Source organism: Moschus berezovskii, chromosome 27 (genome assembly GCF_049115385.1).
Source record: "Moschus berezovskii isolate FMDL1 chromosome 27, NW_MosBer_1.0, whole genome shotgun sequence".
Lineage (NCBI taxonomy): Eukaryota > Metazoa > Chordata > Mammalia > Artiodactyla > Moschidae > Moschus > Moschus berezovskii.
This window is the reverse complement of record NC_142486.1, coordinates 2,688,428-2,714,396: the sequence shown is the minus strand read 5'-3', so window position 1 is coordinate 2,714,396 and position 25,969 is coordinate 2,688,428. Positions and strand designations below refer to the sequence as shown.

The window sequence follows — 25,969 nt, the reverse complement described above, 5'->3', positions numbered from 1 at the left end:
GGACACAAAACCAGAGGCTGAGTGTCTCTGGGCGATAATGAAGATGCAGGAACCAATTAGATGGCACCGGGAGGAAGCAAGCAGCCAGAGCGTTGGAGACACTGGACAGGAAGTGCCCCGGCTTGTGCGCCGGGGAGAGCCGGGGACAGGGCGGGGGGTGGAAACAGGGAAAGTCGATTAAGAGATGAAAGAGGCAAAACCACCAACACGACAGATGGGCCTGGTGTGGATCCTGATTCAAGCAAATCAACTGTGAAAAGGGCTTTTTTTTTTAATAGGGACACTTAAATGTGGACTGAGTGTAAGATGATGTTAAGGATTCTATGAATGTTGTTTGATGTCCCTGTTTGAGTATTTACTGCATCACTTATGGATGAAATGACAAAATCTCTGGGACTTCTTTTAAAATACTCTAGCAAAAAGAGTGAGGGAACTGATGAAACAAATACTGTAAACTATTGATGGTTTTTGAAACCAGACACAAGGATACTCTGAACCTTTGTGCGTATTTAGTGTTTTTCCTGGTGAAAAGTTTTTAGAAAGTGACCGTTCTGTCACAGCACTGCCAGCTGAGAACGTTACGACTGTGCTCAGTTGGACACCCGGTACGTGAAATGATGAGAACTCACTGATGCTGTCCCTTGTATTTTTCTGTACAAATAAGAACGAACATGCTTTCATTAAAACAACTTCCCCCACATTATACAGAGAGCTAAGTGGAAGATTAAGATGCAAATTTATTATTTTTCTAATTGTAATTCCACTGCTGATTTGGCTACAACTGTCTGCACACTGTGTCTCCTGAAATAGCAGTATTGTTGTAAGAATTATAATAAGAATAGAAATCCACCTAAGTGGAGCTTCCCAGGTGGCTTAGTGGTAAAGAATCCACCTGGCAATGCAGGAGACGCCGGTTTGATCCCGGTGTCAGGAAGATCCCCTGAAGGAGGAAATGGCCAACCTACTTTAGTATTCTTGCCTGGGAAATCCCACGGACAGAGGAGCCTGGTGGGCAAGTCCACGGGGTCATGAAAGAGTCGGACACAGCAGAGCGACTGAGCACGCACTCACGCACCCACTTAAACAGCCACCCAGGAGATAAACTCCACTCGGATGCGTCTGAGTCAGTGTCAGAGCCTCAGCACCTAGAAGAGGGCCTGACTCACCCCAGGGCCCGGATTCATCTTTCTTCTGAGGAAGCACCTGCCATGCCAGGCACTGCGGGATGGCCCCATGGTGACCCGCAGTGGGGACCATCGTCCGCATCCATACACGGGAAATGGAGGCACTGATAACAGCCTGATCCTCCCACGTCGTGGAAACTTCCGGATAAGTACACCTTTGTTGTTTCGGCTTCTGGCAGTTGCTCGGTATCGCAGCAGGAAAGCCAAGGGCCCGGTCACAGGGAGGATGCAGAAGGGGTGCTGTCCTCTGGACCGTCACCTTCGGGGTCCGGGGAGATCACCCTCAGGGGACTCTCCTCTCCCAGCCGAGGCTGGCTGTGCGGACGCGGGACACAAGCGCTCTGCTTTTCTTAGGCTGACGGTGCACCCTCAGGACGGGGCCATGGAGGAGGCATCCCGGGAGCACGCTCACTTGCAGCTCCCCCGTCACAGGCCCATCCATGGCAACAGCAGCGGCCGCACCAAGAGTGGAGCCTGGTGGCGGGGCAGTGAGCGGGCGCTGCGCCCTGTGGTCCCTCCCCAGACCCCTCGCCCCAGCCTAACTGTGAGAGGACCTCCCACATTCCCCTTCCTCCCCAGATTGCCACCGTCGTCCATGTCAGGGTAAGTGTGAGAACGTGTCAGGCCAGGAGGAGCCCACAGAGACGCCCAAGGCCCCCGAATGGGGTGTGGGCCTGGGTGGGGTCCTGGGACAGAAACAGACGCGTGCAAAATGCCGAGACCGAACAAAGCCCGGCCTTTAGGTAACAATCATACGGCAACATCGGCTCACTGATTGTGACAACGTCCCACACGAAGGAAAGTTAATGAGAAGGGAAACCGAGCGCAGGGTTTGGGGAACTCTCTCCCCACGACTGTTCTGTACACCTAAACGTTCGGAAATAGGAGGTGGGGAGCAGGGAAAGGCCAGCCAGTTAACGGGGTGGTGTGGACCAGGGGCATGTGGGCCTGCACTGGACACTGGGTGTCCTGCACGGGAGGACGGTGGGGCTGTGGCCTGCAGCCACCAGGCACGCCCGGCGCACACTAGCTGGATGTGGAGAGCCAGGACTAAAGGCCGCGGGACTCTGCTGGAGCTCACACTCTGCAGAGTGGGCCCTCCTGTCGGGGCTCACGGAGCCTCTCCTGTTCAGGGACCTGCTGCCTTTGGGGTGCACTGACGGCAGGGGGCTGGGCCTCCATCAGCTGTGAAGAGTGGCCACCCGACGCCCTCTCCAGGGGCACAGTGAGCCCGTGGCCCCCGTCTGCTCCGGCCCTGCCCAAGATCCCCGTGGGGGTCATTCCACCTGTGAAGGTTTTTATTGTTTACGTGTAATTTCACTTAGTTATTTTTGGCTGTGCTGGGTCTTTGCTGCTAGGCGGGCTTTCTTTAATTGAGGCAAGTGGGGGCTATTCTCCAGGTGCTGTGTGGGCTTCCCACTGCGGTGGCCTCTCCTGTTGCACAGCAGGGGGCTCTATGACGCTCGGGCTTCAGGAGAAGCAGCGCACGGGCTCAGCGGTTCAGCACACGGGCTCAGCAGCACATGCAATCGTCCTGGACCAGGGATTGAACTGACATCCCCTGTGTTGCAACGTGGATTCTTAATCACTGGATCACCAGGGAAGCCCTGAGTATTTTTTTTCTTAACAAAATCTCCAAAATTACATACGCTATAAAACCTGGATTGACTCTGAGAACTGTACATCCATAGAGTAATACTAAAGGTAAGTTTTTTTAAACATATACACACATATATAAATATATGTGTATGTATTTCTCAAAAAAGTAATATAGACTCATTTCCAAAATTTGGAGAAAAAAAAAAGAGAGCAGCAGAAAAAAATGAAACGAAATAAGCATAGGTCAATACTACAGTTGTTTTCTAAACCACCCTCATGATTTTTCAAGTGCTTGCTATAATTATTCTCAAGTTTTTCAGAGACTCTGACCTATATTTCAGTGCTCAACTCAACGAGTTATTGAAATTGCTTTGGTGGGACGAACAACATTTGCTTCTCTATGCTAAAGGGCCCTCTGTTTATAGCCATCCTGTCAACAGAGATAGTTTCAAAGCCCAGAACCTCAAGCTCCTCAGAGTGAAGCTGCTGGGAAGCTGAAGGGGGCTGTGGAATTGATCCCCGCTCTGAGCCACTCGTCTGCTCTGGGTGGACGTGAGAACTCAGAGGTGAGCGTGTCCGGGCCACGGAACAGCCTCTCCTGGCTTATTCACAGCTCATCCGGACATTAAAGGAGAAGCACAGATAATAGCTGGTTCCGTGAAGGTTAAATGAGATCCTTCTACAGGATTCTGGATAAAGAATGATTAAAAGCATGAGAGGAATATAATTTGTAGTGGCACTTTAGAATTTCAAGCTTGAGCTGGCAGAAATAACAGTTTTAGAATAGGCCGTACTCTTGAGAGAAGACCACGAGGTCTCCCGTGAGTCTATCACGGCATCACACGTACCTTAAGTGAGTGAACTGAAGCACGGTTGTGGAAGGATGCTGTTACTCAGACCTGCTCATGGCACCCACAGGGGATAAGACTGAGGGCTCCAAGGTCCCCATGGAGGGATGGGCCAAACTCCCCCAGGAAGGCTGGGAGAGAGGCTGAGACTAGCCAGAGATGGTCCCTGGGCCAGGAGAAGGAGCAGGAAAGGACAGCATTTTCTGTCTCAGACAGAACCCCAGAGAACAGGCGGTTACAATGGTTTCATAGCCTCCACTTTGGGAAGGCTTTCTCTGCTGTTAGAGAAGCAATAAAACTGTGCAGGGATAGAGTTTTAAGTTTTGTCTTAAAAGTGAAGAACAGAAAGAGCTGAGAACTTGGGAACTAAATGAAATTCCCTGCTAAGGAATATGGCCAGAGTGATGGCAAGAACAGGCTGTGAGACCCTCAGCCGTTCGCATCCCCTGGCTTGGGCTTTCTGAGCTCTGGGGAAGATGGTCCTGGGAAGGGTGTGGTCCCTGAACGAAGAGGTTGTTTGCGTCAGAGAAGGACATGCTGGCTAGAGCGGCTAGACGTGGGGCCTGGACAGGCCCAGAAGTAGAGGGGAGCTCAGCCTGGGGTAGGAGACAAGCCGCCAAGCCCCCTGCCTCAGTCTGGCTCCCTGCCAATGACACGGCGACACAGCAGGGAGGGTCTGGATGGATTTTAAAATGGGAGCAAGTGCTCCCAGTGTGAGGTTCAATATGCAAAACCCACAGAAAGTGGGTTCGGATGAAGCCACCTCCTCACTCTCGCGGGCTATGAGAAGGCATCCGTGTGACACGTGTTTCAAAGATGGTTGCAAATAATCTGAAGCAGAAGAACAAAGCCTCTCTGCCACTTTGGCAAGAAGGCAACATGCAGCCAGGCGTCAGCTTTGAAGTTCATGGCACCAAGCGGGGAGGAGGAGGTTACACATGCTCTCGGGGTGGCACTGCTGGCTGATGGACAGACCCGTGCAGGAGGAGAGCGGGCTGAGCCGTGAGCAGTCTTGCCGGGAAGGCAGGCTTTCCCCACCTCCCCGGAGACACGACTGTGTGGCTGGACTGAACTGAACCACGTCATAAGCCCGGCCTCTGCGCTCTAAGCAATGAGTGCTTCTACACGGGAAGAGTCTAGGGCTGGCGACCAGGACAGAAGTGTGCCGGGGACTAGTGTCCAGGCTGTTGGAAGCACAAACACATTTGGGGGCCACATTTGGGGCCCTTAAGGTGTCTTTGCCACCCCACGGACTGGAACCCACCAGGCTTCCCCACCCTTGGGATTTCCCAAGCAAGTATACTAGAGTGGGTAGCCATTCCCTTCTCCCAGGGATCTTCCTGACCCAGGGATTGAACCCCCATCTCCTGCATTGGCTAGCCGATTCTTTACCACTGAGCAACCAGCGAAGCCCAAAGATTTTAGCTGCCATTTATTAATGAGGGAACCAGTAAGATGTTACAACGTATCAGAAGAGAACTCAAACAACATACACACATGCTGACCATCAGGCACGCTAAAATGAACTTACAAACAGGCAAAACTGGCCAGTAGCTTCAGAGCAATAACCAACTACTTCGGTCACGACTTATCACCAGGACACACGATTTCTATGGACAAGAATTATTCACATCATTGTGAGCTTTCTAGAGAAAGCTACAGAGTTGCGAGATTACGCTAGAGTTGTAAAAATAGCTCAAAAACAATGAAAAGTACAGGCCCCTAAAGCACCAGGTGACCCTGAAGGTGGCTCAAAGGGACACGGTGACCTGCCCTTTGGTCCACGTCAGAGTCCATCACAGGTTTTTCTGGCACTCTCCCCCTTGGGACTGTAACAACCTTAAAGATTAGTCTTGATCAAACTCAACCAGTACTTTAGAGGGGGCCATGTCCTTCTGTATGACAGAGTCCTCAGCCTGTCTGCAGGGTCACTGCTCTGAAGACATCAAGAGCCCCTGCCCTCAACCTTTTCCTTCGTTCGCATCACGCAGCCTGTGGGACCTTAGGTCTCTGACCGGGGGTTGAACCTGTGCCCCGTGCTGTCTAAGAGGGCTGTCTTAACCACTGAACCACCATGGAGGGTCCGCTGGGCTCCCCTGGCCCTGAAGGCCTTGCCCCCTCAGCCCAGCAGGCTCATCCCTCAGGCTGGGCCTTGGGATGTGGCAGTTCTCTCCAGGTCCTGGCCTCTGGCAGAGACTCCTGGGACCAGAGAACGACCAGCTCCCTGGGAGGAGCTCGGGGCACCTTCAGGGGCCACGCTCCGCACACACAGGCTTTGGCTTGGGCCAGTGCCTGGATGCCCTGTGGCGGCAGCTCCAGAGTTCTGCTCTGTAAAAGCACCAATGAGGCCGTCCTGTGACGCTGGCACATCGACAGGGCAGGTGTTGCCCAGCGCCTGCCTCCGCCACCGAGCCACACCAGAGTGGCCCCTGCAGGACCCTGGCTTCCAGGAGGCCAGCAGAGGACTCTGCCTGCCAGGCAGCGCTGGCAGCGGCCAGTATCCTGAGAAGCGGGACGTGGCGACTGGGGGGTGGGGTTATTTAGAACCATCCGCTGGCACAGCCCTCGGCGCCGGCCAAATGCCATCTCCATTTTAGCGCGCTGGCTGCTAAGCGGCTCTTTCTGACCGTGGCGAGCCAGCGTGTTCAGGGGCTTCTTCAGGGCGCTGTTCCCTAATAAAAATAAAACCCAGATCTTTGGCCCAGATGACAGTGCTGGTCTTGCTATCTTCTCGGCAGGGAGACGTGTGACTTGCCCACTAACGGCGGCACGGACTGACTTGGCTGAGGCCACAGGAGAAGTCAGGGCCAGCCGGAGAGGACGGTCCTCTCCACTTCAGAGTCTTTGTGTTGACAATGCTCAATGCAGTCGTGATGACGGTGTGGACTACTCCAGACTCTTCTCTAGAGCTCTCAGGGAAAGCGTCTGGGCAGTGGCCAGCTCAGGTCAGCCCAGGAGGGGAGCCGGGGGCAGAGGATGCCCTCGGTCACCGTCTCAGCATCCTGGCCCTTCCTGCACGCTATCCTCACTTCAGAAGCGGGCTGTTTCCACATGCCTCGAGGTGACACGCTGCCCCATGCCCTTGCCCGCCCAGGCCTCCCGCCACGCCCACCCGCTAGGGGTGCTGTCCGACCATCTCCCAGCTGGGCCCTTCCCCGCACCGTCTCCCTATGGCACTTGGAATGAAGGTACCTCAACGGGACAGCATGGCACAGAGGACGCAAGGACGTGTCTGGGCACATCCTTCTGTCAGGGGTCGAGGCTGACCGGGTCAGCGTGCAGCCAGCACCCAGCAGAGCGCCCGGTACAGAGCAGATGCCCAAGCAGGACCAAGTACTGGACAGATGGATGGATGGATGGAAGGATGGAATGACGGACAGTATGTAAAACCTGCTTCTTACTTAGGCAAGATGTCTGACAAAGAGCCAACCAACAGTGCATGCACACTGTTGAGGGAAGAGCTGGCGTGCGTGTGCAGCCGTGCCCTATTTTATGTAGCCCGGGCACCTCCTCACGGCCCAGGGTCAGTGTCTATGACCTGAGTACACCCTCCGGGAATCCACCAGGGAACCTGACCCCGTCCATCCACGAGTGCCTATTAAGGACACACAGACGACGGAAACGGTCCTGATTTCCAGGAGACGATGCCCACGGGGGTCAGCTATGTCAGGATCCTGACGGCAGGAGGCCGCTCCTGCGGGGTCCTCTCCACCCCACGCAGACCAGGCGCCCCTGTGGGCATGGCCCCAGGCCCTCAGCACAGACCCACGGGAGGCCCTGGGGCCACCCCTGCTGCTGCCCGCCTCTGCGCCCACGTTGCCCTTTCATTTTCCTGAAGCCCGAGCTGCGGTTTCCATTTGAAACTCCGTGAAGCATCCAGAGCATTTCGCTGGCTGGTATGGGTCTGAGCCAGAAGGAAAGGTTACGGATGTTAAGAGCCGGGGCGAAATCTGCTCATGGCCCGTGGCGACACTGCCGCATGGCTACTTACTGTTCTCAGACAGCTCCACGATGTAGTAAAGAACAGGGCTGTTCCCGTCGAAGGGTCGGACCCAGGAGAGCACCACGGCGTGGCTGTGCGCAGGGTTCAGGCTGGCCACAAGGTTCTGGGGTGAGTGAGGCAGCTCACTGGATACAAAAGGAGAGGAAAAAAAAAAAACATGTATCAGAATTGTGTGATACCCTCCTGGCTCTCACACTGCTGGGTCCTGGGGTGCGGTGTTTGGAAAGTGGAAAACCTCAAGCAGGCCCTGAACACAAATACTAACGACTCGCCGCCACCTTCCCCCACCCCAAGAAAAAAAACAAAAACCGCCACCATTCACAACGTGTTTTATTTTCCAAACGTAATTTGATTTAATCCCTCTGGCAGGAATTAAACAACTAATGACTCTCGCTGAAATCGAGTGGGGAGTGCCCATTTCATACAGTCGATGGTGTAAGTGAGAAAACTTGGTCACCAGTTTGCTTCTGCAGTGAGGGGCTGTTAATGGGAATACAGCAAGCCACGTAAGAGGAAAAGGCCCGGGAAACAGGGTCGACTGTGGAAGTTTCCAACACCAGCTATTTGGAGTCACCAGCCAAAGTGCCCATATGTATCCTTGGACAGCATGGCCGTCTCGTGACTGGGCTTGTGCAGTTACGCTGCAGCCCTGCGTTCTGTTGGGCAATGGAGATTTGGGAGAGGCACTGAGGGGCAACTGCGGTGAAAGCGCTGACAACCCACGGAGACGGTAAAACAACCCGTCAGCAAGGCTGTAAAGTGGAAACACAAAGCAGATAAACTCTGGCAAGAAGTTACAAGCAGGTGGGTCTTCATTGGGATTTACTGATGAGGAAGCTTCAAAACCCAGTCGAGTGGTTTCTACCACCGATGGGGCTGAGACCTGGCAATCCTGAGCTGCCAGGCCCGTGTTCAACCTTTACCCCTAGTCCCCAGAGCAGGGCCCCGCTTTCTGGACCTTAGGACTGGCTTCTCCTCCTGCTGGAGAGGGGAGGGGACTGGAAAGGGGACACTGGGTGTGACCCGCTTCACCCACCAGTTAGCTCTGGTTTCTCTTACACATCAATTACTGCTGACCCACACAGGCCAGCACAGAAAGCCGTAATTATCCTTGATATTTTTAATTTAAAAAATGCACTCATTACCCTTGGAAATTTATTAAGCTGTTATGTGCTTGCAGCTGCCTAAGAAACACAGCTCTCTCCAACCCACCCGTGCGGTTTATAAACAAACTAATATTTCTCATGTAGACCACGACTTTAAATCAGTACCACGAAGGATGAACTTGGGCCTGAAATGTCGTCCTGTTTTCTCTTTAATTGTGAACTGAGTTTTAAATCAGGAAAGGGGCCCCTCTGCTCAGAACACCAGTGCTCCCGGAGTCGTGAGGCTCGGGCTGCCTGGAGTCCTGAGCTCTGCCGGGGGTCATGCCGCTCCCCTGCCCTCAGCAGCGCCCCCTCCCAGCTCGTCAGCCAGCACTGCCCCGCCAGGAGCTCTCCTGAGAGCACAGTGCTGCCCGGGCGGACCAAGCCCAGCCTCCAGAGCTCAGTCTCCCCTCTGTGGGGCCCCTCTGTGCCCTCTCGCCCCCGACTCCAGCAGAGCTCATCACGCCTAGCTCGACTCCCTCTGTAATTGATAGACTTTTCAGCTGGACAAACGTCGTGAAGCCCACGGGGCAGGGCCAGGGCGCATGCTGGCTGACGGGCCCCCGTCCTCCCCCGGGCCGGGCAGTCTTGTTCACCCCGCGTCACCAACGCCTGGAGCCGAGCGGCACGCGGGGCGCGTGGGGAGAGTGGGCGCGCTGACCCCGCGGGGGCGGAGGGAGAACAGAGCCCCCTCCAGCCCGCCCTCCCGGGTGACACAGCCAGGAGGCGGCCCGGCCCCGGCCGCCCAGAGTGTGCAGCTGGGGAGCCACAACAGGGGCAGCAGCTGAGAGGCGGCGCCCCTGCAGGAGAGGCGGGCCGAGGTGAGCACATCGGGGGTGAAGACGGCGGACGGCGCGGGCAGTGGCCGCTCGGGGCACCGGCGGGGCCCAGCTTGCACTGCGTCGTGGAGGGAGGCAAGTGAGAGGCCTGGGCCCAGAATTTCTGGTTGTTGGTGTGACGCTGGCTTTCCGGGGCTGGAACCGGGACCCCGAGGGCAGCTCCTTAGAAAGGGTCCTGGCGACAAACTGTCAGAGGATGCGCCGTGTAGCCGTCAGGAGGGAGAGGCGGCTGGCGGTCAGAGGAGGCAGGCGGCCAGGGCCGACGCGGGTGGAGTCCGGGTAAGGCACGGCAGGCGGAGGAGGGGCACACAGCGGGCCTGGGACCAGCCTCGCAGAGCAGACCCCTGTCCCCGAGGCGGGACGGACAGGACAGGAGGCGGCGGGAAGGGACAGGCTCCTTCTGCACAGGAGAGTCGGCCATGGCCCGGAGCGTCTCTGCACACCCCGTCCCGGGGGTTACCGGGGGTCCGATCCTCATGTTCCCACAGCCGGGAAGACCCCAGGTCTGCGTTCAGCGTCAGATCATGCCTCTCAGCCTAAATGGGGTGCATTTAGCAACACGCCATCTGACCGGCTGGGGTGCTGTTGATACGGAGGGCTGCTCACTACCCCGTGTCTGCTGGTCCGTGTCTCTGGAAGTCCCGGAGCCAGCTAGGACAAGCCCCTGGTCCATCCATCTCACCCGGGGCGCAGGTCTGGGGTCCTGCCTCCCGGCCCCTGAAAACCCACCAAGGGGAAGAGCACAGGGCCTGTGGAACGGGGCCCCACGGAACAGCAGCAATGCAGCCCCGAGCCTGCGGCGGACGGGTGGGCAGGGAATTCTAAAAAGATGGGGAGACTGAGGAACTTACAAGGAAAGGAGCCTGGAGACATGCAGAGCCGGTGCCGGGATCTGGGGCCAGCGGTGCCCAAGGACGTCGCTGTCTGGGACGCAGCTGGAGATAACGGGCCCTCGTCCACCGCCGCCCAAGTCCACGGCCACCCCGAGGACGGCCGATGCAAAGCGAGGTGTTTGCACACATCACAGGACTCTGAGTCGGAAGGAAACTTAGATTTGTTTTACTTCTGGTTCCAGCTCCTCCCCATTTGGAATTCCTCTCTAGCATATCTCTGGTGTTCAGTATTACTGGTTTCACAATGCAAAGAACTCTTTAATATACATTGGAAACGTACACTATTTCTTTAAATGATAAGTTTCGGTTATCTGGAAAATTAAGCTTGGTGAAATACTCGACTAACCCATCCACGGCCGACAAATGAGGCTTTCCGATTTCCTGAATCCATTTCGGAGGATCTTATCTGATAGCAGGAGAGGGCGTCTCGGCACGTCTCTGCAGCTCGGAAAGGAGATAAATGATCAGCAGAGTGACTCGCAGGGAGACAAATGAAAGGGATCCAAGGACGCGGGGCTGAAGCCCATGCTGAGTCACCGCGTGGTCTGAAGAGAACTCACCATCGAGGGAACTAGGCTGCGGTAACGGCAGGAGTTACCAACAACCTGGCCGGGCCTGTGCGGGCAGGTGAGGCGGCGAGGTGTGTTTGGGAAAAACCAGCTGGGGAAGAGACCCAAGAGGAAGCGGCCGGTGAAGGGGCGCCCGTGGGGGGCTGCCCGGGAGGGAAAGGGGCCGATGAGCATTTTTATATAGAAAAGCAACGACGCTTCGGTCAAACCCATCTTCTCTGACTTCACTCCGAGGATGAAGGCAGTGGGGGCCTGACAACTCTTGAGAAATGGCACTAAATTGTTCGCTCCATATTACGGCTTTGTCAGAAGTGGTTTTACTGAAGGAAACCGCTCCCACTGCCTCGGGGCTGCGTCTTCCAGCCTCTCCGTAAATGAGGCTTTCCTCTGTACTCTGGCTCAGAGGAATTAGTCTCTGGTCTCAGAAGGAAAGACACAGTGCTAATTGGGTTTTTAAATGATTAACAGTCAACCCACAGAGCCTTGGCGTCTGGTCCCTCTGGGGTGCTCAATACAGCAAGAAGCTTCGGGGGTCTGCAGTCACCCCAGACCCAGTTTCTCCCTGTAAGGCCCCAGCAAACTGGTGGGACAGACACGGCTGACACGACCGGGGAGCAGCATAACCAAGCCTGCGTGTTGTTAAGTGGTCAGATGCGTCAAGAGACCCTCTCCTCTCCGGGAGGGGCTGAGGCAGACCCCTCTGAAATTAGTCCTCCTTGGTGGCACCAAATACCCAGAACTGTCTCAATCTGCTAAGTGGAGCGGGGCTTCCTCAGACACTGATGGGCCACCTGTTTCAGGCACCGAGGCCTCATGGCCGATAGACGCACCTGGTGCGCCCGAGGGTCACAGACTTCAGGCAGAAACAAAGCAAGGTGAAAGAGAGCCACCTCTCGGCCCCAGCGTGCGGGGGTGCTGCTGATGAAAAGAGGAGTGTTTCTCTACGAGACGGTGAGGGACAGTAAGAGCTGGGACTGACTGCCGCCCTGAGCTGGGCTCCTGGCCAGTCATTCAGACTTAACCACCATCTTTCATGGTAAACGAAAACGTGCCCCGTTCACAGGTGAGAAAACCGAGGCTGCAGCAGGAGAGCTGGGGAGAGGGCCCCAGGCCAGCATCGCTCGGGGGTGGCCGGTGGCCCTGCTGCCATGGTGGCTTCTCCCTCCACCAGGGTCCTCTAGCCCCCCCCCTCCCCCCAGGCTGACGCAGAGCAGACGCTCCAGGGCACCAACTGCAGAGCAGGCCCACAGGAGAGCTGCCAGCGGCTGGCCTGCTCCTGGGAAGCCCACTTGAAACGCTCCTAATTTCTATAGTTAACAAAGTGGCTTTTAACTCGAGTGGGGAGGCCGGGAAGCACCCTCTCAGGCTCTTCTGAAGGACACTGTTTAGCCGTGAGCAGCTCTCAGCCACTCCTGCAACAGGAGATTGTGGCTGTTGTCATCCGAGTGAATCCGGGAGACGTTCACGCGCTGGATTTGCAAGTTCTCCGAGAAGCTCGAACGCCCCGCAATCCTGAGTTATGACTATTATCATCGCTGTTGTCATCGCCAACGTCCTAGAGTTAGGACCTTATTGGATCTAGAGATACGCGCGCTCTAACCTACAACCTTCCCCATTCATTCCGATTTGGAAGAACTGAGAGCTTATTACACCGACAATTCACAGGGACCGCTGTCTCTCAAATCAGCTCTGCAACCAGTCGCACCTAAATTGGTTTGAATCGCGAATCTACAGTATTTCTGTGTTTGGAGATGAGGTGTTTTCCCATTACAGAAAGCCCATTATTTTATAGATACAGCAACGTTTACTGAAAAAAATGCATTTTACTTAGAGGAAATCAAATAAGCGAATAGCAGGGAAGATATGTAAATCAGCAGAACATAAAAACTGTGCAGAGTGGAAAGAACGCACTCGCGGGGAGCATGCAGTTCGGCTTCTGCTGACAGTCTTTAGGAAATGCTAACATTTATTTATCTGGTACCAATGAGGGATTATCTAAGAGTTCTCAAAGGTAGTTTAACTGTGAATAGCATGGTGTGTCACGTGGGTTCATGGGTCGTGGACGCCAGAATCATCAACAATTTTTAGGAAGGTCTTCCCGTGAGCTGTGAATGGGGGAAAGAAGACAGGGGACCAGGGCTGAGCAGGGCGGGCACCCTCAAGTGGTGGGGAGCCCAGGCACGTGCACACCTAAAGGAAGGCCAGAGGCCTGAGCAGACTGGCTGGGAGGACGACTGGAGGCCTGTGACACACATTCATTCAACCAACCAGTGTGCATTTACTGAGCGCCGCAGGTATGCCAAACACGGCCAGGCCTCAGAACGCTGTGTCATCCTCCACTCCCGGGGGGAGAGAAGTGGGGGAGACAGAGGGTGAGATGGTTAAACGGTGTCACCGGCTCCATGGACGGGGGTCTGAGCAATCTCTGGGAGACAGTGGAGGACAGAGGAGCCTGGCGTGCTGCAGTCCACGGGGTCACGAGTCGCACACGACTTAGCGACTGACCAGAAAATACGCGGCAAAGATGACCTGGTCAGCAGGCCCCTCAGCTTCCTGCCTGTGAGGACAGGGGCTGTGGGAGGCGAGTGTGGCCCCACAACCCCCTACCCCGGAAAGCCGGGCAGGCGGGGTGGGCGGCTGCCGGCCACGTCCATGCGTTCTGGTGGGAGGCGCGTGTCTCCCCTCAGAGCAGTGGGCTCTCGGGGGCACTGGGCCGGCCTGCCATCCCTCACCGGCTGGAGGTTCTGACCAGCATCGCGTGGAAAGGCGGGGTGAACAGTCCGTCAGGACGCAGGGTCGTGGGGATCATCGAGGAGGAAAAGCGATCATGAACCAGCCAAGCTGAGGGCGGACATGACCCGACTTTAAGGTTACTGACACCCCCCACAAGTGTGCGTGTCTGAGGCCCAAGGCGATTACCAAGCCCCCAGCCCTGCAAGTGTGCCTGCCTGCGGCCCAAGGCGGCGGCCTCTGACCCCTGTTGTGCGACCCACCGCGTGTGACCGCGAGAAGGGGTGGTGACATGGCGCGCACGCGGGTGCGGTACTCACATCACCTCCAGGCGCGCTGTCCTGGAGTCGTTCCCGCCCTCGGAGACCACGCCGCACGTGTAGTCCCCGATGTCACCCGACCACGTCTGGCTGATGAGGAGGGACCCGTCTTTTTCCACCACGACCCTGGAGCTGCTGGACGGGGCGATGACCACGTTGTCCTTCTTCCAGACGTAGCTGTGGGCCAAGCAGAGAGGCCTGGTGAGGACCCTGGCTGCTGACCTTCCCCCTCCATTAAAAAGCGAGCTGTTGCTGACTTTGTGAACGTGCGTGTGCGATGTGGCTTCCTTCGTGTCCAAGTCCTTGTGACCCCATGGATGGCAGCCCACCAGGCTCCTCTGTCCAGGGGCTTCTCCAGGCAAGAATACTGGAGTGGGTGGCCATGCCCTCCTCCTGGGGAATCTTCCTGACCCAGGGATCAAACTCGCGTCTCGTATGTCTCCTGCACTGGTAGGCGCGTTCTTTACCACTAGAGCCACCTGGGCAGCACGACTTTGTGAATACAGTGTAGTCAATAGTAAGAACCACTGGAACTGCTCTTTAAAGGGTGGTACCTAACATGTGAATTATACCTTAAAAAAAGGAAAGCAACCTAAGGTCTTGGTCACATCACAGAGGCAGATGCTGAAGTTAAAAGCAGGACGCTGAAGGCCAGGGCAGACACTGTTTGGTCCTGGGGTTCGGGACGGGCAGTCTGAGGGGTTGTGGTCACGTCTGTCACCACTACACCCGCCCCTCCCGCTGAGGAACATCCTGGAGGCCAGAGTGCAGCTGGATGGGGGCAGGGCTGCGTAAAAGTCCCCAGGGCGGAATTCCCCAGTTCCTGAAGAAAACGCATCACACCCGTCAACATGCTTTCTTAAAATCCAGTCATTCTGTCCTTAAAACTGCACGCCCTTCTCTTTTCACTCCTTATGGTGCTTTAGCTTGCTTTTCATTTCACACGTAGAAGCCGCTAGGAGCCCGCCAGCCTGGGGCTGTGGGTGGGCAGGGGCCCCTCACTGGTCACTGCTGGGTGGAATCACATTGCTGGCTTTCCTCTCCCAAATCCTGGACTGGATTTCCAAAACGTGCCCAGCTCTTTAAAGGCTCGATACACACGGAGCACAGGCTCGTCTGGCATCACCCGCAGACAGAGCAGGACTGACCCTGCAGGAAGGACGTGAATCCGCTGCTCACTCCGGGCCAGTGCTCAGGGCCAGTGCCCCTCGGGGTGTCCAGGCCAGGGGGTGCCCAGAGTGAGCAACTTAATCGCTTCTCAGGAAGCGAGCTCTGACTCTGTTTAACCACACATAAGAAGCTACAAGGAAACCACACAGACCTGAAGGGTTTCTCTCGTGGCCTTAGGGCAGCAGAAAATACCTTTGTAGGGTGACACTCCCAAGTCCTTTAGAAAAGAATTAGTTCTCTAGGATCCAAGAATTCTCTAGGTAATCTTCTAACTCATTGGCTTTTGTGTGTTTGCTTTGCCTTCAACCTTCTTGGAAGGAAGGCAAACTTGATTTCTGAGCTCTGGGGAACTCCAGAGAGGCAGACAGAAATACAATTCTCAGTTAGTCCAGTAGCTGCCCAAGAAGAGAGAAAACAGCTGGGGCTCCCTGTCCAGGCAGTGACGTGTCTATGCGTCCACCGCCTTCCCCCTCTGCTGAGAGTGGCCTGCGAGGAAGCAGGAGGGCACCTCGGTCCTGTCAGGGGCTAACTGCACGCCTTTGGGGCTGAGGCCAGAGTGGAAACACGAGGGTAGTCGTGTCTTTCTTTCTAGATGCATGCTCAAGGCTGGTTCTGAAAATTAAAAACACTTCTGAAAGCGTCTTGGGAAGAAGCTTGCGGTCGACAGCCACCCATGTCTGCTGCCCCACGTCCGCCCGTCTTCATCACGACCTTGTAGGCTGAGTCAGACAAAGGCGGGGCGGGGTCACCATCCCCTGAGCGGGTGTTCATATCCTCCAGGTCCCCTCGTTCCATGTGCTTTCCTCTAAGCGAGTTGATCACTGCGGGGCCTTCCCTCACGTGGCACTCCCTCTCTGCCTGATACACAGGAGCCGTCCTTGCAGTAGAGCAGACCCCTTGGGTCCAGCCCAGCCCCAGCGCAAACGCTGCTGAAATCCCATTTGATCTCGCTGGATTTTTCTCTCATTAAGTATCAGCCTCTGACAAGCACGTTTTACAGATAGTGTATTAACCTTGGCAGAAAAATCATGAAACACTGTATTGAAGTCATGAAGTGGAACACAGCTCACTGTAAATAATACGTAAGGCTGGAGTGGAAAATGGGGTCTGTGTGATTAATGAAGGGGCCCGGGACGGTAAGAGGCTGTAATCGGGGATCTGTGGCTGAAATCAAAGCTCCCGAGATTCCCCCTCTCGTCTCTACCTCAGGCCCCAGCTCACGGAATGTTAATGCTGTAAGTGATGGAGCTGACCGGAGAGAAACGCGTGGGTCGTGGGTGGCTCCGCAGTGCAGCGTGGCCGTGGTCCCCTTGATCACCACGCGGTCCTCCGGAGGGGTCACGATGGACGTTCGATCTGCAGAGACACAAGCTGCAGCTCAGACAGGATCACGTGGCTGAGAGCCTCCTCCCCTGGGGGTAACGAACTGGTCATCTGATGTCACAACCTCCCCACTTCCTCTCACCTTGGCAAAACGAGTGTAAACGGAAGCGCCCAGAGACGTCTGGGGAACTGAAAGCAAGCCCGTCTGCATCTCGGGGAGGCAGGCCGGCCTCCCGCCCCCCACCCCCCAGGTCATCCCCCGACCTCGGAACACTCCAGAAGAAAACAGGAAGCAAGATCACAGGCAGGTGTCCACCAGGCTCTGTGCTCTGAGGAAGTATCTGGATTCTTTCCCAAGAGGATCAACATTCTGGTAAGGTCCACACTGCACCTCATGGCTTTGCAAAGCGCTTTCATTTATGGGTTTTCTTAATCCTCACAACAGTCTTGCGAGGGCTGTGATTCTCCCAGAGACCAGGAGGGGAAAGTTGGTGCTTGGCCCTGCAGGGTCTCTTGCCCGATAGTCTGGGGCCAGTGCGGGGGGGACCTCGTGCTCCGTGCAGGCCTGAACGTCCGCCCGGCACTCTACAGACCCGCTGTGTGTGTCCCACACCACACAGCCTGGAGGCGGGCGCTGCTCTGAGGCAGGAAAGAGCCTGGAGCCGAGAGTCAGGAGGCTGGGTCCCTGCCTGACCGCTCACCCGTGGGGCACCCAGAGAAACACCTCTGCTAGGAGCTCGGTTTTCCTGCCTACGAAAGGGGTGCTGCTGCTGCTCCAACTGGGACAGAGCCCAGGTGCCTGGGAAGACCCCCAGGCCACGCAGGGCTGTGCCAGCCATTCTTGTGTTATCACAATTTTGCATCTTAGTAGACCCACAATGTCTGGTGAATGACCTACAGAGATGCAGACATCAGTTTTCCACAAGCTTTTACACTTACGGTTAATTTCCAGGGATGCTGGATGAGTCAGATGTGGTTGAGAGACTAGGTTATCCCGTGGAACAAGACCTCTTTTCTAGTAAATATTTAACAATATTAGGGGTGGTGGCGGCGCTGTACTCATGGTTTTTAAAAAAGCTAGTGATATCTTTAGAACACCTAATAATGAGGAAGGGTCATTTATCAGAGTGGACGCCAACCACCTCATGGAAGTGTAAACCAGACACGAAATAAAGCACAATTGTTTGTTTTTTAGTTTCTCTTCAAGGATGGCATTTTAACAAACTATTCACTCGTGCGGTTAAAAGTTTCTCTCCTCATATAGATGACTTTATCAAAATCCGTTAATAAGCACTGTTTCTGGCTGTTTTGAACAATAAGTTTTAGTGATATGGATGAAGCAGAGAGGGAAAAGTTTATCAGTCAGTGAAGCTGAATACTTGGTAATCCAATCCCTAGGTTCTGGAAAACAATTTATTCTGCATTTCAGAAACCTGTGTTATAGTTCACTCCTACACATAGGAAACATCCATACTTAATATATGAGGAATGCTTTAATTGGTTATAATTACAGTACGGGAAAAATACTTCCCCTGGGATTTTAATTCTTGATCCATTTGTCTCATGTGATTTGTATAAAATTAGCCAACTTCTCAGTTTTGTTATTTGAGCTACTTTGGCATAATATCCCTACTCTGCTGACTTTAAAAAGTTAACCTTTTATCTCTCCTGAAATGTCCCCATTAAATCTTTGAATACATTTTCTAATTATTCTTTTATAAGCTGAAAAAACTTAATTGCTCAACAGATTTCTCTAAATTAGTTGTAAAAATAATGATTCTCCTTTGATTAGGTTAGGGAGTCCAAGGGCATATTGACATCCCTGAGCACAGACGATGCGCTGATTAAACCATTATTAACGGATTGTCCCACGTGGGCCCTGGCCCTTACTCCACACGGTGAGCGTGGCGGACGCGCTAAGGGAGCCCTCTGAGTTGGCTGCGTGGCAGGTGTAGTTGCCGGCGTCCTGGATGAAGACGGGGGCGATCTGCAGACCCCCAGACTCCAGAAGCATGAACCTGGGGATCCGCACAGAGCCGCTGGCCAGAATGTGGTCTCCTGCGGACGACAGAGGAAACAGGAATGTAAGAACCGCACCGTGTGAGGAGATCTGACGCGATGGCCGCAGCCGGGGAGGTCAGCGAGGAAACAATCGGAAGAAAGTGGAAACCATGCGCTCGGAAGTAACCAAAGCAGCCTGCTTTAGTAGTCATTAGGATAACCGAAGCCAGGAAGACCCTAAGCGTCCAATGCTGAGAGACCTGGTTAAAACAACTATGACCCGTGAACGGACACGGACACTCTGCTCTCTTTCTACTGGATAGCACATGGAACTCTGCTCAGCCTAACGTGGCAGCCTGGATGGGAGGGGAGTTTGCGGGGAGAGCACTTAGAGTTCCCTTGAAACTATCACAACACTGCTAATTGGCTAAATTTCAACACAAAGTAAAAACTTAAAAAAATTACTATCCATAAATGTGATGGCTTCCTCTGAGTGGCTGATTTTGAGTTTTCTTTATATAAATTTTCTGTCTAAAGCAATTACTACATTTTAAATCAGGAAAGACAACAAGAAAATATCTAAAATGAAAGAACCCCCTCTTCCCGATTAATTGGTAGCTTCCCGGATCTTTGTGTCTATAAGCTGAGGCCCCTTCAAGACAAGCCACCAAGGGCTTGTCTGGGTGAGAAAAAAGTGTAAGTTTTGAGGTTTCACCTGGATACAGTCTACCAAGCCTGATCTACGGGGAGGAGCCCAATTCAGCCGGGGCTTGTCAAGGACGGACCGCATGTGCCATTCATCCAGTGGCAGGCGCGCCTAAGGTGTGGATGGGGCTGGGCAGGGGTTGCTGTGATGAGCCTGGGACGTGACTCCACGCTTCACGGGAACGGAAACAGAGTCAGACTGAGTGTCACCCACGCCCACTGCTGAGGACACCGGTGATGCTGCTCTGGAAGCAGCCTGCTTAAAGTGACAAAGGGCTGCTCCTAGCTGTGACCTCCCTCCGTCACAAAGGGGCTGAAACCTGGCGCCCCGATTTAAGAGGGCCACGCGGCCCAAGGCGCTGACGGAGCGCCTGGAGGAGGAAAGAGCTGTCCGCACGTGGTAGGGAAACGTGCCTCCTCCTCGGACGGTGAGCTCCGCGGAGCTCGAGCGGTCTCACCCGTCTGACTCCCCGGGGTCTTCCTTGTCAGAGTGGAAGGATGAGTGGGAATAACAGAGGTGAGCCTGCCCCGCCGGGCTCACCTCCCGAGGCAGGTGCGAGCCACCTACCTCTCCTCCACACGATGGCCGGCCTGGGAGCCCCGGACACCTCACACCTGAGCACGGCTGTCATCCCGTCGGTCACCGTGGTGTCCACCGGAAGCCGGGTGAAGGCTGGGGCCACATCTAGGCAGAGGACGCGGACAGTGAGACAGGAATGCTCAGGCCAGCCTGGAGGAGGCGTCTGCCTGGGTGCTAATAGACTAGCCACAGACAGCGCTGCAGCGATAAAAGATGAAAACCCTCAGGGGCTGAGTGTAACCCTCCACCTGCACAAGGGGGCAGAGCAGGAGAGCTTCTGCACGCACGCTCAGCCGCGTCAGTCACATCCGACTCTTTTGTGACGCCGTGGACCGTAGCCCGCCAGCCTCCTCTGTCCATGGGATTCTCCAGGCCAGAGTACTGGAGTGGGTAGCCATGCCCTCCTCTAGGGGATCTTCCCAACCCAGGGATCAACCCACCCATGTCTCTAATGTCCCCTGCATTGGCAGGTGGGTTCTTTACCACTGAACCACAGAGTTTTCAGATGAACGTTAAAGAGAAGATGGACATAAGACGGACATTTATTTACAGAAATCAAACAAGCTGCTTTCATTATTTAAAGAAAAACGAGAAAGATCTAATTTCTGAATATTAAATATCACCCAAGAGATGACATTTTGACGCTTCCTAGGATCCATCTTGAACATTAAAATAACCAGATTCTAAGGACCTCAGAAAAGAATCTTACCTTTGTCCCTGAGCCCCACAGACCCAGAGTAGCTGACATGGGTGCTCAGTAAATGCTTGTTAAGTGCAGGAATAGATACTGATTGTTTTACACATTATATTTTTATTTCATGAAAAGTGCTTTAATTAAAATAAAAATCGCTCTGCAAAGCCCTGCACTTACAAAACAGATGCACAGCATTATCATTACAGGTATTTATTTGTTCATGCTCCAGTTGTCATGGGAACCAGGTTAAGCAGCACTTTCATTTAAATTTCCAAACTGATCCTCCTGAGACCCCTGTGGCCTGGCCTGAGCTGAGACTGGGTGGGATCAGGTGGTCCTCCCTGGGTCTCCCATGAGAGCGGGGTCTGCGGCCTCCACCCTGGGCCCGCTCCAGTCCGTCCCTGTTTCTGTAAACGGAGCCCTGTGAGCAGCCCCGTCTGCTCAGACCTGTCTGTGCTGCCTTCAGGTTACGACAGCAGAGCTGAGTGGCGGCAACAGAAATCACCTCCCTGAAAGCCGAAAGAAGTTACATCTGGCTTTGTACAGTCCCTGCCCTGCACGCCCCGGCCCCCTGCTGCAGAATGGGCTTAAGTAATTCCACGTTCAGACACTCGGTCGTGTCTCAACCTTTGAGACCCCCTGGGCCACAGCCCGCCAGGCTCCTTTGTCCATGGGATTCTCCAGGCAAGAATACTTCCCAACCCAGGGATCAAACCCGTGTCTCTTATGTCGTCTCCTGCACTAGCAGATGGATTCCTTACCACCAAAGCCATCTGGGAATCCCCAAGTAATTCTAATAGATCAAAACTCAGTTTCCAGCTTATATACTTTTTTACTGCCTAAAGTGATAGTGGTTTCCTAGACTCCACAACGGAGGGGAAATTTGACCCTAGGCAAGGTCAGAGGAAGTGACCCCTGGTTTAGCAAAACACATGCATGAATATCTCAATACTGTGCCAGTCTTTTCCGAGTCATCGCTGACAAGAGCCACTGGCCGTGCACACACTGACCGTGACTTGATTTCCTGAATGGCCCCCGCACCTGGAGACATCAGCATTTTGCTTCCAGACAGGGCAAGTATGAGAATTCCATAATCACTAAACTCTACTTGTTTTGGAAGAAAAGCAACTACGGGAGATTAAAGAGAAAACCCACAGACACCTTCATCTTATTTTCCATAGTGGCAAAGTATCTCTGTTGATGGATCATAAAAGAAACTCACGAAAGAACTATAACTGTTCAATAACACTAAAAGAGAATAAATACAGAAAAACAGGTGAAAAAAGATCCAAAGAAGAAGATTAGGCATGAGCTGTTCACTTAGTCTTTCCAGGTCTGTCCAGAAAGGTGGGGACTTTGCTTCTACATCTAAATAGAGCAGAGCGTTCAAGTCACCGGGGTGTGGGCATTTGGGCTGGACAGACACCCGCGTTCTCGGAGTGTCCATGGGGCGAGGGCAGGGAAGCCTACTCACTGGTGACGTCCAGGTAGGTGTGGGTCTGGACCTCCCCGCCCTCATTGCTGGCCAGGCACTGGAAGATCCCCGAGTCCTCTGGACGCAGCTGCTGGACGCGCAGGCCTCCGCCAGCCAGCACTTGGTACCTAGGGTTCTGGAGCTTGTTGATGGAGACGGCGTCCTTGAACCACTGGAGGGCAGGAGGAGGGACCCCTGCGGAGAAGTGGAAACAGTCGGGCATTTAAAACTCACTAAATCTCAAGAACTGCTACGAGAGGACTGAGGCAAAACGGCTCCAAGGTAGAACAGTGGCATTTCACCGGGCACCTCCTCGGCCCTCCAAGCACCCGGTCGGGTGGTGTTCTTATCTTCCATGAAGACAGGGAGGGGCCTGCAGGCCCTTCCAGCTCTTCCTGCGGCCGGCCCTGCCCTTGTCCTATGGGTACGGCTGTGACTGACCTCAGACAGCGCTGGGAGGAAGGCCCCTGGCCCTGCGGTGCCCGCCTCTGTGTCGTGGGGGTTGGGAAAGGGTCACCAGGGTGGGAGACAGGTGCCCCCTCCAAGCTGTGCCTTTGGGCAGGGCAGGTAAGCCCTCCTCTTCCCCATTCCCTGGGACTCAGGAAGGAAGTGCTGTCCCGCCTCGAAGGTGACTGCGAAGACCGATAACAGCACATAAGCTCCTCCCGGCGCCCGGCCCAGGGCGTGTGCTCACCACACAGCCCAGGACTACAGCAGCCCATCCCAGGTGTCGGGGTCACCGATCCACGCACTCCTGATCCATGCACTGATCAATCACATGGATCAGTCACTGATCCACGCACTGGGGGCCTGGTGGGTGAGCTCAAACAGCAAGTGTGCGAGAAGCATCTGGTCCAGGTTGTGGATTCGGGAGACGTCACCGTGGCCCCGAGACCAGGCTGGTGCAGAGATGACGGGGTGGGGGGGATGCTCCCACACCTGCACCCAAGAGAGGGCTGGGCTAGCGTCAGACGGAGGCTCAAGACCCAGCCTCCCCTCCCGGCTGCCCCCTCCTCATCTGGGTGATGTCACAGGGGAGGCCAAGACCCCCGAGCAGTGGGACTGGAGCTGCACACAGCCTCGCCACCTGGAAGGAGGCTTGGGGTTCGTCAGGCGGGTGTACTCGGTGGACAAGGCCACGGGGCAGAACCTGGCTTGTAAATGACAGGCTTGTCCTTGGCCCAAGTGCACGAGGACTTCTGTTGCTTGTCTCCCAAATGGGTGTGGTCAGTGCAGGTGGCCAGGCGGCCGGATAATGATGCACTGCCCCTGGTGGCTTTGCTGCCTGGGATGTACCAGGCCCTCCTCTCAGTTCCCTTAGATCCTTGGGGAACCGGCAAAGGGAAGACTGCTTCCCTGCTCCTTCCTTCTGAACCCAAGAAGGGTCAGGCCACCCAAGAGGGTGGACCAGAGAAACCGTCCACGGAACAGACCGAGTCACTCGGAACAGGGTCCTGGGCTGCCGTGGGCACAGTACGCTGGCTGTCGGAAAAATGCGGAAGCACCTGGCTTATTTCTAGATCTTGGATCCTTCCGTGCCTCAGCTTCCCTAAATAGAAAATGAATTTAAATAAAACATCTCGACACAATTCACGCTGAAAGGCACACTCGGATCCATTGACTTATGATACTGTGTAGGTGTAAGATGTCTTCTTTAATAAATAAAGTTAATGTCGTGGAATATTTCAAGACAATGTATTCTCAGATTCTGTTCTTCGCCTTCATTATGTTTCCTGTCACTTTTCATTAAATCAGGAAATTTAAAAAAATTCATTTGAAGGTAAAAGCATAACCACTTCATGTAAAGTCTCATAATAGCAATTACATGATGTAGCTTTCATAAAGAATAACCACTTCGCATGCTGCTATGGTTTCATTGTCAAAATTAAAAGAAAGCAGTAAATTATATGATGGCAACGCAATGTTGAAAGACCTGTTCAGTATGTATTTATAAGCCTGTACTTAACAAGCAGTTTACTCTGTAGAAATCATGCAAAAAAAGCATCTTCTTGTCAAAGGGAGAGACTAACATTGTCATTTATGGAAAAATAATTGTTAGTATACAGGGAACTAGGAATAGTTCTATTTGGGGGCAATTTAATGTCATAAACAGAAATCTTATCCCAGCAGTATGGCAGGCTCTTGTTTCTAAAGTATAAGCACTCTAAATATTTTATAGTTTCACTTTCATAGAGTTGTTGGCCTTAAAAAACTGGTGTTTAGACAGAAGTGAGAACAATGGGGCCACGGTAAGGAAAGATCTCCCCGGGAAGTTCACAGGACTCTCCTCTCCCCTCCTGGCACCATGCATGTGGGTCAAGCCGGTCACAGAGAAGGGCGCAGAGTGGCACTGGACACGGCGCCCCGGGAGCTGCTGGGGCAGCGGCCAGAGCCCCCGAGGAACCGACTCCCCTGGGCCGGAGCTGCCTTTGCAGGAGGCTCAGTGGATGGAGGGGTGGGGACTGGATGCCCGTGTCTACGATGATCCTCTACACCACCCTGAGGGGCAGCCCTGCTCCCTCCCTGCAGGTCAGTCCTATCTGTTCGGGTCCGGGCCTAAGCACTGGCTATGGAGAGCTGGTGGACATGGGTTTGAAACTGGCCTGTTCAGGGATCCGTGAGCAGCACCCTTGCCAGACCCCAGGAGGGGACTTTACAACAGGGTCTCCTCCATCTTCCCGCCGCTGCGCCTAAGGGGGTCCTTTTCTGAAGATTCCCAGAACTGCTGGGAAACACTCAGACCCCAAACTCTTAGACGAAGAGCTGAAACCCTTAAGACGCACAGGTCTTAACGTCAAAGGTCCTTCTCGTTCCCTGACCCTCTCCAGGACACTTGCGCGGTTTTGATGATGAAATCGCCACAGAAAGCCTGGCCCTGCTGGAGGCCTAGTGACCACACGTGTGCTGGACGTGGAACAGGACCGATGGACAGCGAGGGGTCAAGGCAAGAGGTCAAATCACTCCCGTGACAGAAGAAAAGTCAGTCAAAAGCTGAAAGTCCAGAAAAACAGGAAGATTGCCTATTCAAGAAGTTAGAATGATCTCTCTCCCCTCGGAGCGGACGTGGTCAGCAGCCCCCCTCACCCCGGGGATGAGAACGAACTTCCCACCCCAAGTCTTAGGAGGCTCACTCTGGGGGAGTCGGAGCCTCTGAAGGGAGTCAGGAGGGTAAGACTTCGTCTCTCTCTGTTGGGACACATGCTGTTAAGGCTTCCTGGTTGTTCCTTTGGGTAAATATTCTTATCCCTGCTTTGCAGGTAAGGACACAAAAGCTCAGCAAGATCAAAGACCTTCCCCAAGGCTGCACACCCAGCAGCTGAGTTCTGCTCCAGGGGAAGCGTCTGACTTCTCATCGTCACAATCCACCTGTCACTGCTACCCGGACAATGGCTCTGCCCTGGAGACGCCACTCTTGTTCCTCCACCGTGTGGAGGCTTCCCTACAGCCTCTGTGCACCCTCCCACGGCTCCCCCACCCCCTATGGCTCACCTGCACCCACCCACGGCTCCCCTCACTCACCCGCAGCTTCACACACGATGTCCACGCTTTCTTCCACTTCCGCTAATATCCGACTCTCGGGTTCCGCGGTAAAATAGGGTGGCTCTTTAAACAAGAAAAAAACCGAAACAGCCCCTAAGCCAAAGAGACATATTTCAGAAGACCCTTACAGCCTGAAAGAGTTTGAACTCCTTTTATAGAACTATTTTTGAAAACTTCATTAGCTACCTACCATCGTGCACACAAACTCAGAATTCAGTGTGAGCAGGGTCCAAAGACAATTTATAGTCCAAGGTTTCAGAAAGCAAATTACTACTCAGGGCAATGGCTACTTTTCAGTTTATGGGTCTGAATCATGGAATATCTTAATTCACATTTTAGAAGGACTATCCCA

At 54.2% G+C, this 25,969-nt stretch overlaps 1 protein-coding gene across 5 annotated transcripts in view; it reads right to left on the bottom strand.

Moving 5' to 3' along the window:
* SDK1 (sidekick cell adhesion molecule 1) overlaps positions 1-25,969 on the bottom strand; it is a 728,747-nt gene that overhangs the window by 152,212 nt on the left and 550,566 nt on the right. For all 5 annotated transcript variants that reach the window (XM_055410401.2, XM_055410402.2, XM_055410400.2 and 2 more), the window contains exons 8-14: positions 25,597-25,680; positions 22,078-22,272; positions 19,898-20,014; positions 18,514-18,681; positions 16,554-16,656; positions 14,131-14,307; positions 7,623-7,759 (exon numbers count right to left, since the gene is read on the bottom strand). In XM_055410401.2, the coding sequence (XP_055266376.2) occupies positions 7,623-7,759; positions 14,131-14,307; positions 16,554-16,656; positions 18,514-18,681; positions 19,898-20,014; positions 22,078-22,272; positions 25,597-25,680 (981 nt within the window). The remainder of the gene's footprint in view (positions 1-7,622; positions 7,760-14,130; positions 14,308-16,553; positions 16,657-18,513; positions 18,682-19,897; positions 20,015-22,077; positions 22,273-25,596; positions 25,681-25,969) is intronic.